The sequence below is a fragment of the Leptinotarsa decemlineata genome, unplaced genomic scaffold, assembly GCF_025532065.1.
Source record: "Leptinotarsa decemlineata unplaced genomic scaffold, Ldec_3_MD MMD2_tig00026354_RagTag_RagTag, whole genome shotgun sequence".
NCBI classification, from domain to species: Eukaryota; Metazoa; Arthropoda; class Insecta; order Coleoptera; family Chrysomelidae; genus Leptinotarsa; species Leptinotarsa decemlineata.
In genome coordinates, this window is record NW_027412702.1 from 19,791,447 (window position 1) to 19,808,011 (window position 16,565).

Here is a 16,565-nt window from a genome sequence, read left to right on the forward strand (position 1 = left end):
TGATCTCACGATATCATTCCAGGTCATCCACGTATATCAAACAGTTGATGTCAATGACCTCCACTATGTAATTTATGAAGGTGTTAAAGAGAAGTGGGCCTAGGTTGCTTTCTTGTGGAACTCCGTAGGTAGCTGCATATTCCACAGACTTGAAGCCATTGAATATAACACACTGACGCCTGTCAGTGAATTATGATACAAAAGTTGGATTAGGGTCAGAGAAAAGCCGTACCTGTACAATTTCGATAGCAGTAATCCGTGATCAAGTGTGTCGAACGCCTTAGAGAAGTTCGTATTTATGACATCAGTTTGGGATCTCCTATCAATAGTTTCAGAAATATATTGGGTAACGTTGGAAAGGTTGGTGATTGTGGAGCGACCTTTTATAAAACCATGTTGAAGTGGTGTAATTTGATATAACCTGTTATAGATAAGTATTTCAAATACTTTGGAGAAGTTGCATATTATTGATATGGGTTTACAATATGGGTCTACAACTTGTCCCCTTTTTTATAAATTGGCCTAACTTTACTTAATTTCCATAGATCTGGGATGATACTAGTTTTGATGCAGTTATTTATTGATATTGATATGGACGATATGGATGTTAATATGGATGAGCCAAAAGATATGCACAATCCCTGACAATCAGTTCAGGTATACTGTCGGAACACGTCATTTTAGGTTTTATCTATTTCAAAGCAGCCAACACTTCATTTTCTTCGAAGTAATGAATGATCAATACTTGTGAATATGGATGGTCATTGCTCAATTCGGTTGGAGAGCTGATAATAACTTAATCAACTTAATTTTCGTTTTTCCATGTCTTGTGTTAGGCTCATTCCGATTATTATTCATTTGTAGTTCTGATTTATCTTGTAGAAAGTTTACCAAGAGTTGTCCATCTTCGGACGCGAAATTAACATTGAAATATCCTGCATTTCATTAATTCGGACTTCCATTGTCTAATATGATAAAATGATTTGAAATTCCTGAAAGAATTGATAAAAATTTAAAAGATTAGCTAAATAAATCACAATTATATTAAGCAAAAAAACTGATATTACAATGAAATTGTAATATCAGAAAATTGAACAATCAACAAGAAATGAAAATAAAAAGAATTCGAGTCACGGTAGTTCACGAAGTTTCGACAGTGGACATTAACAATGGCTTGAAATCTTTTAAGTTCAATTTTCATGTCTTGTTAATTGTTCGATTTTCAATTGTTGCTTGTATTTTATTTCATTGTAATTTCAGTTTTTTCATTGAATATAATTGTTATTTTTTCAGCTAATCTTTTTAATTTTTATTGATTCTTCTTTCAGGGATTTCAAATCATTTTATATCATATTGGACAATGCAAGTCTGAATTAATGAAATGCACCATGAAACATTGTCAACCACCTTCAAACAAATGTTGACATTTCTTGCTAAAATTAGTGGCTACGTATGATAGTTTTCTCCCAATTCTTCAGAGCTTACTCGACTGTAAATGTGTGCTGGCTCCTCTTTGTCTTGCTCCTACTGTAACATACGAAACGTAACTCTTTCTCTTTTTATCTTCACTAACTTATACCTCCCTCTAAACTTCCGTTCGTCTCGCCCGATTACACTTTTCGTAACGCTCACGTCACGCATTCACCAGCTTACTCCCCATGTGATATTTTCGTACAGCGCCGTCTGCCTGCGAATAGATCAAGCAGGAATGTCGATATATCAAGGCTGTTATGTACAGTGCCATCTGTCCGTGAATGGATCAAGCAATAATGCCGATAATTCTGTCAAATAAAGATCCCGAGCTTGAGAGTTAGAAACATACATACAGGTGAAGCTAATATAAAGCATGTAAAAGAGTGGGAAACTTTTGAAAAAGGAAGAAAGCAATCAATTTCAAAAAGTCAACTATTCACAAAGATGTGTAGATCATGCAACGAAGTAACTTCCCGACAAAAACTAGAAACAAAAAATCTCTCGAAACAGCTAGGTACTTTCATATAAACATATGAACATCCCTTAATGTTATCAAGATCATTGCTGAAGAGGCAAGTGTCTTATTCCAAAACATCAGAAGTCCACCAAGTCTTTCATTTACTATATTGTGTAACAATCCTGTGAATTCATGAATTCATATCTCATTATGAGCTGAGCGTGACAAAAAACTGATTACTAAGAAATTGAGTTCTTCTCACTTACCCAAATTCAAATACTTTTTATGAACTCCTTCATAAGCCGTCCATTCAACATTTTTGAATCTGCTCCTTTCTTGGCGACCTCCATGGGAGGTATCTCCATCGGGTCCTTCATTCGGATTTCTGAAAAATAATTGACTTTCACTGATAATAATGATGTTTGTTTCAAAAAATAAAATACATGTGAATGAAAACAGATACAGAAAAAATATGACAAGAATCTGAAGTTGACAGAGGTTGTGCGTGACATTAAAATCCATGTGGAACAATGAACTTTCGTGTTGGAATTTGAAAATTAGACGAGATGTTAGTTGAAAAAAGAATAATAACATCTTGGGCCAGTAAATAAACAACCATTTATTATAATAATATCTGCCTCATACGCAGATGAAAAGTTCCGTTCCTTTCGGCCATGAAACCGTACCTATGTTCTCATAATAAAGCTATTTTTAGGTTTATTTGTCACCTGTACTGTCAGAATCGGGCAAGTGATATCAAATTCAGAAAGATCATATTGACTGGTGATATCTTCAATAAGAGATGCTCTCGTGATCCTGTCAAGTAACCTGTAACTCTCTAGGGTGAAATTCGAAGCTCTGGTATTATATGTACATGTAGACCATCTTCAGGAACATCCTCTAGCGACATTTCAGTTCAAAATGACTGTTGCAACCTACCCATATGAGTTTCGGTGAGTAATCGTTTCAGTTTAAGCGTTTACTGACCTGCTCTGAGGAAGTTTGTTTCCCCTCCTGATTTGTTTTTCCCCCCGATGCAGATTCTGTCTCTGCTGCTCACTAGTTTGGTGCAAGGCAGGTTCATAAGATGTCTTGCTCTCCAGGAGGCCATAAGTCAACTAGTTTTGTTAACAGGATCGATAGATGAAGAACGGATGAGCTTTTGCTCTCGAAGCAATACTACAGAAAGGACAGACGGGTTTATTTGGTCAACGAATTCTTTGATAACTTCATGAACCATGAAGGGTACCATGAATAGTACCTAATAGATATGAGGTTACAGCGGATCCCCGCATTGCCAGGACGAAGTTTCCTATGGCGATATTTTGATGGTTTCGAAGTAATACCAAGTGTGCTCAGAGTCATATATAATATTAGTACGAATATACTACACACTTCAGAATGAGGCCGTCATTCACAAGAAATCATACCTTAAGGACGACTACTGCAGGTTAAATTCACTACTGTCTAGTGAAATAAATCTGGTGATTTTCACGATATGAATATCATCAGTTGAGAGTTACTTCGAAACACTTTCCTACTTCACTGTGTGCTTGGGAGTATTCCTGAGGTAATTTTTTCCCCAAATAGACAGAAGAGAAACTTTCTCTCTTTCCTAGTTAGCAACAGAGACGATATTCTGGGTTGAAAAACGCTATTAGCCTTATTAAGAAATTTATGGGAGAAACTTCATTATGATTCACTACAGTAAACACTATCTTTGAAAATGTATCAGCATTTTGGAAAGTTTTGTTGAAAAGAGTTTTGTGGTATATAGACATATGAATGCAAACATGAATTGGAAAAATGTGACACGAGCAGGATTTGAACTCGGCTCTTCTGTTTCCTAGCCAGGCACATTCACCAACTACGCTATCGGAGCCACCAAGCAGAATGACTGCCGATTAACATCTTCGATTCAGTCTCTCGTAGTGTAAGTGCGATAATAATGAAATTTGTCAAGTAAGATGAATTTAACAACTGAACTAGATGCATTCAAAGATAAATTTGTTATTTTATCCTAGAATGGCTCACATTTAGGAGCATCATTAGGACAATGCATGAAATAAACCGAATTGGAATACAAGAGAAACAACCTCTGTTATATAATACGAGCTAATAAACTTGAGGTATGCAGACATATGAATGATTAACCGAATTGAATATGTGAATCGACCGTCATTCTGCTTGGTGGCTTCGGCAGCGTAGTTGGGTAAAGTGCCTGCCTAGAGAACAAGACAACCAGGTTCGAGTCCCGGTCGGGAAACAATTTTTCAATTCAGTTTTCAATTCATATGTCTGCATACCGCGAATTTAATCTTCCGTATTGTATAACAGACGTTATTTCTCTTGAATGTTTTGTTGGGAACATGTATGACGTAATCTTACTTATTCTATTGAGGAAATAGTGGTGATGCCCAGGTGGAAATGACTAGCTCTTGAGTTTGTGGAGGCAAGGGCGCGGTTTAACATTTGATTTTAATAGGAATTCAATTAAAAGTATGGAAAAGGGGTCTATAATTAACTGGTATAGTTTGAACGCCATCTACAGTAAATTGCAGACATATTGTACTCCCTTTTCAATACTCGTTAGTCACTGTAGATCAACTCATTTGCACTTACAACAGGTGGCACCCCAATAAAATAATCCAATAAAACAATGGATAAGGTTCACCTGGTTGTTTCAATATGATCAACAAAATATCAGAGAATCAAAGATTCTCATTTTCTCTATAGAAATATTTTTCAATCTGATCAGTAACAAAATATATGGGGGCTAGTCCCAGGGTTCAATACATTGAACCTCATAATTCCTGACCGTGATCCTATGTCGAAGAACCATTGAGGAACCAACGGTTTTCTTCTTTTCACTCCTCTGATATGAGACCTAGAATTCCGTCAATCTTTATCAGTAGGTATCTAAGATCTAGGTGCTCCGATATTTCAGACAGCTGTTCGAGGAATCATCTTTACTTCGGTTTCAATTTCTTAATAATAACTTCAAGTACAAGCTTGATTTTGATTCGTCCCAAATTACAACTACAAGCTTGATTTTGCTTTGAACTTTTTTGATTTGCCCAAAGTTTTATTTAATCTACTGGAATTTGTTTCAACATGTCGAATTTGTCCCATTTTGCTAGAATTTGTCTTACTATTTCTGGATTTGTCTTGATTTGCCTGGCAGAAATCTAGCATGGAAAAGAGGAAAAACTGACGAATCAATGAATAGTAAAAATTAACAAACATAGAAAGCACTCTAATCAATTTTCATTTATATTGACATTTATATTGTACCTTCAAAGTTGGAATATTTCCTGCTTGGTAAATATCAAAATTTCTAACTGAATCACCACTTCGTTCTCTTTATGTAAAACCGAGCACAGAAAGCACCCTTTCAAAATGTCATCCTTCACATATAGAATCAATTTTAATTTAGAACACAGGCAATGTTATCACCTGATCCATCAATCCCTTCAAAGATGCACACAGAGAACGTCCACCGATTCTAATGATGACATCCTCGCAAACGTCGGTAAATAACTTTGTCTGCACCTCACTTCTCACTATGATCGAATAAAGAAGAAGAATACATGAATTTGTCTGCCTAACCGTGAAATGAATGAATAAAATAGACAAAATGAACAATAAATATGGAATTTAAATAGCTTTTAGAATTTCGGCTATGACGGAGTAGTGTTCCAGAGTGTTCAGAGGAATCCTAGATGTGTGAAAATAGATAGGTAAATAATTGGTATGGTACAGTCAACAAGTTGAAATTTATTGACTTTGGTATGGTTCGGTCTGTCGGAAGGTGCTCAGTGTGATCTCAGGTATAGCCCCGCTTCACATAGAAGCCGGGGTCAGATACCATGAGTGGAGAATGCATGGAGAAAGGAAGTTCGAAGACAGGATGAAAGGAATAGACAAAGTACTCCCTTGGATGTTGCTGCAGGAGACGCAGGAAGAGGGAATGACGGAAGTATATGTGGACGCCGGAGCGAGAATGGAGGACGGGCGAATGGGCAGAGGCTGGGCGTATGTAAAGAATGATAGCGAGTGGGTTCTCGGGAACCAGTGGATTCCCGAACAGAACAGCGTGAATGAAGCCGAATTGATTGCGATAGAGAGAGTGGTCAGCATATGGAGTATGAATGGAAAAGTGAGAATTGTCAGCGATTCCACCATAGCGGTGGAAAGAATGAAAGCAGTACGAGTGAGGAACAAAAGAGTAGCGAGAATCCAGAGAATCATTTAAGAGAGGAATGAGAGGGGAGCACGGACTGAAATAGTATGGCGCAAAGGACATCAAAGTGATAACATCGGAAACAAAAAGGCGCATGAAGAGGCCACTGAAGGTATTGGTAAAAACCGTGTTACCTGGGAGGTAAGAATAATGACCGATAAGAATGAAGAGAGAAAAAGGATGAAAGAGCGAATCAAGGAAGAATGGCAGTAAGAATGGGATAACGGAATGACAGGGCGACTGCTATACAGATATTGTGGAGTAGTCGGGTAGGAAGCACTGAATCTGACGAGGAAGGCTATTCAACTGTTCAAAGGATATGGCAACTTTCCGGGTTACCTGGCTAGATTCAACCTGAGACCGGAGGTGCCTTGCCCATGTGGGTGGGGAGAGCCTGAAACGGCAGATCATGTGTTTGAGAGATGTACTCATGGAGACAAGGTTGGTTGGAGAGAATGGAAAGAAAGACTGGAACTAGAAAGGGGTAGAATGCAATTGAGAGATAAAAATGGGAGAAATAGTAAATAGATACGCATCGCGAATGAATGGGCAGAGAGCGTGGTGCGAGATGAATGGACAGATGAAAAGCAGGCTGTCAGCTTACTGTCACGATTAGCTCACGGAAATACTGGAGGGCTGATCGGTATGCAATGAGGAACGTGACATGAGGACCTATATTGTTTGCTTTCTGGTGTAAATATTGTGAATATGAAGAGGAACGATCCATGTATTAATGATAAATGTATATTAGTTAGCAGAATGATTATACTCAGTTTATTGTAATAATAATGCAATGTTATGTTATTTTTGGTTTAATAAAGTTGGGTCTTCTACCCAGTTGATTTGAAGGGGGGTTTCCTTGGCAGTGGTTGAGCTGGATAGAGGGAATATGCCCAGTTGAAAGGTTTTCGGAGGACAACGGAGGGCGACGGCATTATTCATTTCGGAAGGCCTCAGTGATATTGTAACAAATTGAAGAATTAACTGTCTTGAACAAATTTATTTCCAACAAACTATATTATTTACAACACTAAGTAATTAACGCTTAATTTATTTTCACTATTTGAATTTCTTGTTTAGCAACTCAATTCACTTTCTGAACTGCCCTCTTGGGCTTATATAGCCGGGGCCGGGCTTATATAGTGGGCTGGGCTTATATAGTGTGACGGTTCTTTCTAGAAATCAGTAGTCGGTTCGATACTCGACTAGAGTTTTACCGGCGGTTGCCGACTGTATTCTTTCGCGGTGATGTCATGTGTTTGTTTGCTGGCCGGCATATCGGTCAGGTGCGGTTTCAGATTTGTTACAATATCGATATTACCCTGACTCATCGTGAAAGATAATTCATGGAACACAAAAACCAGTCTCTAGTCGATTCGAAAACAAATGAGACTCTATTTTTTTTCTGGAACCAACAATTGACAAGGGTGGCTGCCGGCATTAGTCTGTTCTGGAATTTGGTTCTGAATTGTCTAGAAAACCCCCAAACCTCTCAAATTTGCAATTTCCGTTTTTTGAAAATACAGATAAATACATATTTAAAAGAATGTAGAACACAAATATACAAAAATATATTCATAGCAGTTTATACGAGCTACCAGAATATTCCAGATTTTTCTCAGAAAAATCCAGATACATGATTTTCCAGGACCTATACCGAAATAACATCCGAAGTATAGTGGAATCAAAACTGAAAAATTTCATTTGTCAAATATATTTTTCCGTACACCCAACACCAACTCACACAAAATGTAAATGGATATTTGCTTGTTATGCATATCTATGTAGGTCGTGTAAATATCATCGAGCGCATAACAGTTACAGTCAACATAATGTACGAATATGTACAGCAGTGAAAATAACACAATTCATTTAACATATAATCAAATCACTTCTGACTGTTCTGATGGGAATACAGCTCAACGAATATTAACAATTATTGAAATTTCAGTTGGATAACCAAAGGTGCGTTCTCACGAGTCAAGTTCAGTTGAACGATTTTATGTGATCGATAAAAGTTAAACTAAACTATGGTGATAAACTTGTTTCAATTAGGTTAAATAATTTTTTAGCGGATAATCTGAAGTTTGGCCGAATCAAACTCTATCGTACAAATTATGACTTGTCTGCCAATTCCTTTCAAGTTGACAGGTGTGAGCACCAGTTGATTCACTCGATCCATTTTTTTTTCAACAACTGCTTTCAATGCCAATTTCAACTGAATAACATTGAACTGAGTTGGAAATGAAATACATTGAAACATTCGGTAATGAAAAATGTGAACAAAAACTAATTCAAGTCATATTCAACTTTTTTTGTTCAACTATTATCGGTCAATAGAACTTGACTCCTGAGAACGCTCTTTGAGTCAACTACTCGGAAGTATATATTTCAAATATTCTTCAATAGTACCTATTATAGTGAATCAATTTCAATTTAATGTCTCTTGGGAAAAAATTCAGTCAAATTCAAACATTTCAGGAGTTTACAACGTTGATATAACCCTTTACTCAACTTGTGCTTCTGAAGTCATCATCCATGGATGCATTAAAAAAAATTCCGAGCAAGCTGTAGCCTTCAGATATCTCGCTTATCGACAGTGGCGCAAAAATTCCAGTGCCGAAAACCGAACTAGTTTTGTTAATGCTCGCAATATCTGCAAACTTAGGATAAATGAAAGCAAAGAACTTCACATTCAGGGAATTAGGGATGAACTGCTTGCCAATCCCAACGGCTCTAGATCCTTCTGGTCTGTAGCTGAAGCTGTTATTCAGAACTTTACAGAATCCACAATTCACCACTAACACAAGCAGATGGTTCAATTGCAACAACAGCCATAGGAAAAGCAAATCTACTAGCTGAACAATTTGCGTCTCACTTCACAGTCAATTTTATGGAAAAGGCACCACACACTTTTTCCACTCTAGAATCTACAATGCCGGAAATTACGACAGCGTCTAGTCCGGCGGGTTTTGAAACAGATAATCAATATCAACAAGGCGTTTATTGGCCTCCTATCGGATGTCACCCATATATGTGAAATAACTCAATCGACAAACATGGACAGCACACTTATCTCGATTCCATTTGGATTCCAGGACATCGGCTACGGAGGCACATCTTCACAGGCAGCAGAAGGTTGCATATCTTCATGAGGATCTAGAATTGATTTCGAATTGAAAGTGACTAGGTTCAATGCAATGCCACAAAAACTCCGGCATCGGTTTTCTCGAAGAAGATAAATGTCTGCGAACCGGATATAATAATGTCTCGCGTTTACGCAGCAATTTTTTCTGGTTTTTCACATTTTGTCTTCAATAGAGGACCGCCTGCCTGGTACTGACGATGCCCAATAGGCTGAAACAGCTGTATACCGGTGGCTCTTAAACTGAAATCAATATGGGAATGATCAGAGAGTACTTATCTATTCATATTTTGATTTTTATGGAATTATTTTCCAGCAGCTTGACTGCATTAACCTTTCTATATATATATATATATATATATATATATATATATATATATATATATATATATATATATATATATATATATCTATATATATACATATATACAGTGTCTTCCCTGTCCAATTTGACATTTTTTCCAAAAAATGTTCAGAAAAGCAGTTATTGCTCGAAATTTATAAAATCGGTAAAGAGAAAAGATGATTGTTTTTTTCATTAGTACAAATTTAGTTTTTTTACAGTTTTTCGAAAATTTGACATTTGCCGATTTCTCAAATTTAGCCAAACCTCAACAAAGTTAGTGCTTTATGCCTAACTTATCTTTCCAATGCATTTTTATCACCAATTGCAATTCTGAATACAACTTAGTTTTGGATAATATGCCCCTTTAAGTAAGAAATGTTGTGTGGTATCAGTGTGATGGTGCACCTATTCATACTACAAGGGTGGTTAAAGAGCGTCTTTTGGAAATATTTAGGGGCAAAGTAATCAGTCGCAATATGGAACACTTTTGGCCGCCTAGATCTCCTGATATAACCCCACTAGATTTCTTCTTGTGGGGTTACTTAAAACAAAAGGTGTATAAGCAAAGACCTTTTCGAGATATAAACCATTCAGAGGCAGTTATTCGAGAATGTGTTGTAAGCACGAAACCCCGTAGTATAAAGAATGTAGTAAAAGATGTTTTAAAAAGGATAATTGATTGCATTGAACATGGTGGAAGGCACACCGAAATGTGACTTTTTATTTTGTATTTCTATTGGTATTTAGATGGTTTAGGCATATGTTTCGATTTGATTAAGTGTTCTAAATTTAAATTATAACTTTATTTTAACAGATGTTTGTTAGAATTTTTTACGGTTTAGTTTTCTATGCAACAAAATCTAAATTGATTTCTGAAGTAAAAGATATTTGGTAAATGTGAAATTACTTTCGTATAATTCCTTCCCTTAGTTTAATTACGTTGTAATTTTTCGTAATTAGTAAATCAAAGTTTTACTGTTTGAAAAGTGCAGTAAAGAATAAATTATTGACTTTTCATTGATATTGTTTTTTAATTATGCTTATGTATCAAGCTATTTCGCAAAAAGTAGAAATAAAGTGTATCAAAAACTGTATCAACTTTGTATCATTTTTGGCATAATTTTTTCTGGTGTTTTAAATTTTTGCGAATTAAGTTGTATTTAGAATTGCAATTGGTAATAAAAATGCGTTGGAAAGATAAGTTAGGCATAAAGCGTTAAGTTTGTTGAGGTTTGGCTAAATTTGAGAAATCGGCAAATGTCAAATTTTCGAAAAACTGTAAAAAAACTAAATTCGTACTAGAGAGCTAAAAATTGATATATGGCTGAAAAATAAAAAATCAATCATCTTTCTCCTTACCGATTTTCGAAATTTCGAGCAATAACTGCTTTTCTGAACATTTTTTGGAAAAAATGACAAATTTGACTGGGAAGAAAAATCACTTGATCGGTCGTATGCATGTCATTTGGTATCATTTTCAAAGTACAACCTAATGGAGATATCAAAAATTGCTTGAAGAGATGAACAAAAAAAAACCCATTTGATGCGGACTTTATGTGTAACACTGTATATATATATATATATAGTTGCCTTGAACTTCAATTTCTATTGAAGAAGGCACTTCTTTAAATCGTAGCAACCAAGTTTCTATTGATTTTTTTCTATAGGAATTTGGTTGTGCCCACTTTCAATTCATATTGAGTCTCAATAAAGAAAATACGAGTATATATCATACAGGAGTGATTTGGAATTTCCAAAAAATATCTGTTGTATTTATTATCCTGCTGTGGACTTGAAGCCATTCTAAGTGTCTCTGGCTTCGGCTACCAGGACTAATCAGTGAACCGATATGGATTTATTCATGCCATTATTCAGATTTGAAATTATATAACATTCCTGGGTAATTTTCTGATACTAATTGTATTTTTCAATACAGCAATAAATAGTGACAAAGTTTCCGCCGCTATGAAATTAATAAAATATCCAAAAAAATTATAATGTTCTTGTGTATTCGTAGTTCCTTCAAAACTCATTAACTTCATCCAATATTGTTAAAACACGATATGTATTGAGAATCAGCGCTAGATCCTAGAATAATTTAACTTGTTGATAGTATCAAAGGAAAATTAACATACCGTCGCAAAACGAATACCGATTCGGCAAGATACTGTATATTTAGTTCTGCCGCTGATAGTGAAGACAGCTAAGAAGCAAACGTGCCGATAATGTAAAAAGTTTCATAGCAAGTTTCTATTCGTCTGTTGGTTAATAGTTAATTGGGAAATCACCGGAGTGTGAACGCTCATTAGCGAAGTGTTAAATGGCATTACAACGTCTCATGTTTATTCAATCAATGGTGGTAGCGTTGAGCAAGATCAGCTACGAACGCCAAAATTTTAATGGTTCTGGGCGTGTTTGGTCGGAATTGTGGAACTGTAAATAGGAATATATCGCAGCAGACAAACACAGAGAAGTTATTCAGTTGCTCAATAGTAGATGAGTAGAGAATTACTGGCATCTAGATATATTTGACTTCGTTTTTTCAAGAGGAATCAAATATTTGAAGATGTTCCTCGTTGAATATTGGTGATTTTGCACTCCCATCAGGACATTTTGAAGTCAAAGAGCAGAATCAACTGACCAACCTACCTACTTCCAACTTAAGGACGAATTCTTTTACGCAAGTAGAGGGACTGCCAATGACGCAGCAAGAAGAAATCAGTAAACATCATAACATCAAGTGGGCTCAAACTGAAATCATCCACAAAGAGGAACACTGGTTCAGAAGAAAATTCAAAGAAACCGCATATATGTTGTCCAACAACGCATTTAGTCAAGCTAGCATAGAGATACGCAACATATGGAAACCTCTAATCAAGCGGAACACGACCAACTCCCGCCAAACGGTCAGCTCCCGCTAAAAACCAATGAAACGAAGAGAGGGAACAGGGGATAGGTGAAAGCAGTCGAATGACCTATAAATAGTCAGCTTTCGAAGAAATCCAGTTATCACCCGAATACGATTGTGGATACTAACAATCGAAACGTCGTGAAGTAACTTGGTTTGGAATCTTTTAATTTTATATTTTTTTAATTTTAATTTCTTGTTAATAATTTTTTAATTTTTCAGCTTGTGTTTATAGTTAAATTTTTTTTAATTTTTTTGGTTGTTGCTTGTATGTTATTTCAATGTAACTTCAGTTTTTTGCTTGATAAAATTGTTATTTTTCGGCTAATCTTTTTACGTTTTTACAGATTCTTTCAGAGATTTCAAATCAATTCATATCATATTAGACAATGGAAGTTCGCACTGATGAAATGAACCATGAAGCATTGTCAACCACCTTCAAACAAACATATACGGCGATGTTTTGCACGCATAACCAATGATATGCGTGTAAATGCGCGCATAGCATAACTAATTCCCACTTTCATAACTATGATACAAGTATTGCTAATGTCATACGACCCGTCAAGTCCAATCCACAAAAATCTTCAAAGAATTATCTAGATGTCAATCTATTATAAAATATCTTGCCAACTGCCGTCAAGAACACAGACAGAGAAAAACTAACAGAGGCATTTTTGAAGTGATAATTCCTGATTGGAGGGTAAACTGCTTCGTTACCTAAGGCCTAAAGGCGCCAGTTTGTCTGACTTTCTTTTCTCTCACGCTTACGTCAGCGGAAAGCAGGCTCCTCCTCTCTCGTCGGACAGACGCTCAGTGTGTAGTGTGCAAGAAACCTATAATGTTGACGATACTATAAAAATCTAACCAGTAAGCACGTTATATTCTTTTATTATGTGTGTGTAGATTATTAGTATCATTATTTAATGCTGCAAAAGTAACAAATGGCTTATGGTAGCTATAATATATGTGCATACACAAAATAATACTATACATGAAATTTGAGTAAGAACCTAAGCTTTTCTCAAGCTGAACAATTTCAACATCAAATAGTTCAATTTAGCTTATTTCAAGTTATCACTTCTGTCGTGAAATCCCGAAACGCACACCTTTTTTCAAATTTATATTCGGTTTCATATGCAAAATAGATTTTCAGACACTTCGACTTTCATTGCGATGCAATTTGGACCATATTCTTATTTATATCGCATGAACGTTTTCGATCGACTGCATTTTCAAACTTCGTTAAGTCATAAATTATCGTCATCCCAGGTTCGTACATATTTTATTATTCGCTTGCAGTAATATCGTCGGAATGGAGTTCATTTTACATTTAGGCCAAATTCCAGTCTCGTTGCAATACTGATCGTAATGGAAATATTTCTATGTGAATGATTTTTTTGATAGCGTGATATATTTTTCAGTATATATTGGGGTAAGGGGGAATTAGCTATATTATTATTTCGGTCGATAACACTGGCCTACAGTAGTTTTGTTGCCCTATATATAAAATTGATTTTGGGTGTATTTATACTCACAATTCATGAAATTATCAATGGTTTTGTAAGATTTGCTCTCGTTTTCTTTCAAATATTTATTTTCATTTTACATTACAAAAATTCGAAAACAAGAAACAAAATAACAGATATATTTATAGTCTCAATTTAATTTGGAAAAGAATATGATACTTTGAAGTAAATAGAGAGGGAAATTTCGAATACATGTTATATTTCCATGAAACGCCTTTCAAGAGCTTTTCTTTTATAATTTTTCAGAGGACAATCTCTTTTCAAAGACCAGCAGTAATCGGCCATCATGTGACAATCCCATCGACCCTGATATCTTCCTTCCGTTACTTTTAGATCCTGATGGAACCGCTCTCCCTGCTCCTCACTATAATTTCCTAAATTATCTGGAAATTTATCCAAATGGTTGCGAAGATTGTGTAACTTGATACTCATATTTGCTCCTAGAATCTGAAAGTTTGTCAGCATATTTTGTACAATTTCTTTATAATTTGGTGCTTTATGATTACCTAGGAAATTTTCGACTACCAACACAAAACTTTCCCAAGCTTTACTTTCCGGAACAGTCATAACTTTAATAAAATCAGTGTCTTTCATCAATTGCCGTATTTGAGGACCATAAAATATTCCACCTTTCAACTTTTCCATACTAAGTTTTGTAAATTTTCTACAAATATATTAAAAACAATCTCCTTCCTTGTCCAGAGCTTTTACGAATTGCTTTATCATTCCTAACTTAATATGCAATGGTGGAAGTATAATTTTGTCTCTGCTCACCAACGGCTCTCTTATTACATTAGCTTTACCGACAGTTGAAGAATTTCTTTCAGGACAAACATCTTGTTTTCAATGACGTTGCTTTGCACTACTGTCCCACATACAAATGAAGCAAGGGTATTTCGTGTATCCACTTTGTTGACCAAGTAAAAAATTAACCATTTTTAAATCCACACAGATCGACCATTGATGCTCCGAGTAATTGTTTTTTTCTAAAACTAATTTGACATTTCCATATTCTTCTTCGAGTTTTGTAGAATGGGCAATTGGAATTGATGCAAATTCATTTCCATTATGCAGTAAGACGCATTTTAAACTTCTTTTACAGCTATCAATGAAAAGACGCTACTCAGTAGGTTTGTATTCTTTCAAACCCATGTCCAGAAGCAGCTTCGCAATATAATTACAGTATACCAATTCTTCATTTTCATCAAAAAATTGTAATAGCTCACTTTCTCGCGTTCTGTACGTTGTAATTGTAACTGTCGGTGCCAATAATTTTTTTTTTCAATCTTGAAGCTAACAGTTCTGATCCTTGTTTTGATAAATTTAGATCACGTATTAAATCACTGAGTTCATTTTGAGAAAACAACTTTGGCGTAGATGTTTCACCCTCCCATTCACTTCCACTGGTAGACTGATTCGATTTCTGTGAATTTGGAAACATAATTGTTTCTGAGGGCATGCGAATCACTTTTGAAACATTAATAGGCCGAGGGAGATTTTCACTGTGTAAAACAGGACATTTTTTAGACTGTAAGTCTGGATATCTCCACGTTAGATTTCGATTAAAACCTTTAACATCTACTACGCAGAAGTAACAATCATCGAAATGATTCTTAGGCTCCATCCAGATCATAGGAATACCAAAGTCTAATCCAGAACGTTCTCCTTTTTTCCACAACCGCAAAGACTCAACGCAAGGCTTACAAACTTTATTAGGAACCCATGATTTATCTAATTTGTCCATTTTAAAACCGAAATATTCAGCATAAGTTTCCTTAACAAAGTCTGTGATATTTCTTTTTTGTTTTTTTGATATATAAATACCACAAATATAACAGAATAAATCACTACTATATTTGCACTTCCTTCGTGACAAACTCATGTTTAAAAAGACAAGATAAATATATTAGAACGGACACTCAACAATTGAAACAAAATATCAACATTTAACAACTTATTCAGATTTCCGTGTTAGTACTTCAATATTATCAAATAACTGAGTTCTCAGCTGTTTTGCTGAGCAAGGAGCCCGAGAAGTGGGGATCACGTGATGTTTGTACGCGCAAAGAAGTTGCGCAGAAGCCTTATTATGACTGAGAAAATAACACATTCAGTACTTTCATAAATATATCCGTGATTTAGGCACTCGAAAACATAAAAATTTGCAAAAATATCCCGAAAGTTTTGTTAGTTGCATCACTCAATGCTGTTTTGTGTATTTCATTATGTAATTCAATAGAAAAAATAGTTTCTGAGTTGTTGAGGACGAAATGAAAACATGATCGAACTATTTTGTTTCTGGAAAACATCAATAACCATATTTCTAGTTTACGCTGCATCGAAATATATAAGCCTACATTTTTCTTTCATAGTAACAACAATTCGAAGCCTTTTTTGCATGGGTGGGGTTACCATTGGTAAGGCGACAGCCAATTCTTGAGAAACACTCGGCCCAAAGGTGTCA

The 16,565-nt window shown here is 35.5% G+C and overlaps 1 protein-coding gene across 1 annotated transcript in view; it reads right to left on the reverse strand.

Annotated features, from left to right (window-relative positions):
* Nlg3 (Neuroligin 3) overlaps nucleotides 1-16,565 on the reverse strand; it is a 262,901-nt gene that overhangs the window by 40,213 nt on the left and 206,123 nt on the right. Inside the window, exon 6 of the mRNA XM_074184408.1 lies at nucleotides 2,197-2,315. Coding sequence (XP_074040509.1) covers nucleotides 2,197-2,315 — 119 coding nt within the window. The remainder of the gene's footprint in view (nucleotides 1-2,196; nucleotides 2,316-16,565) is intronic.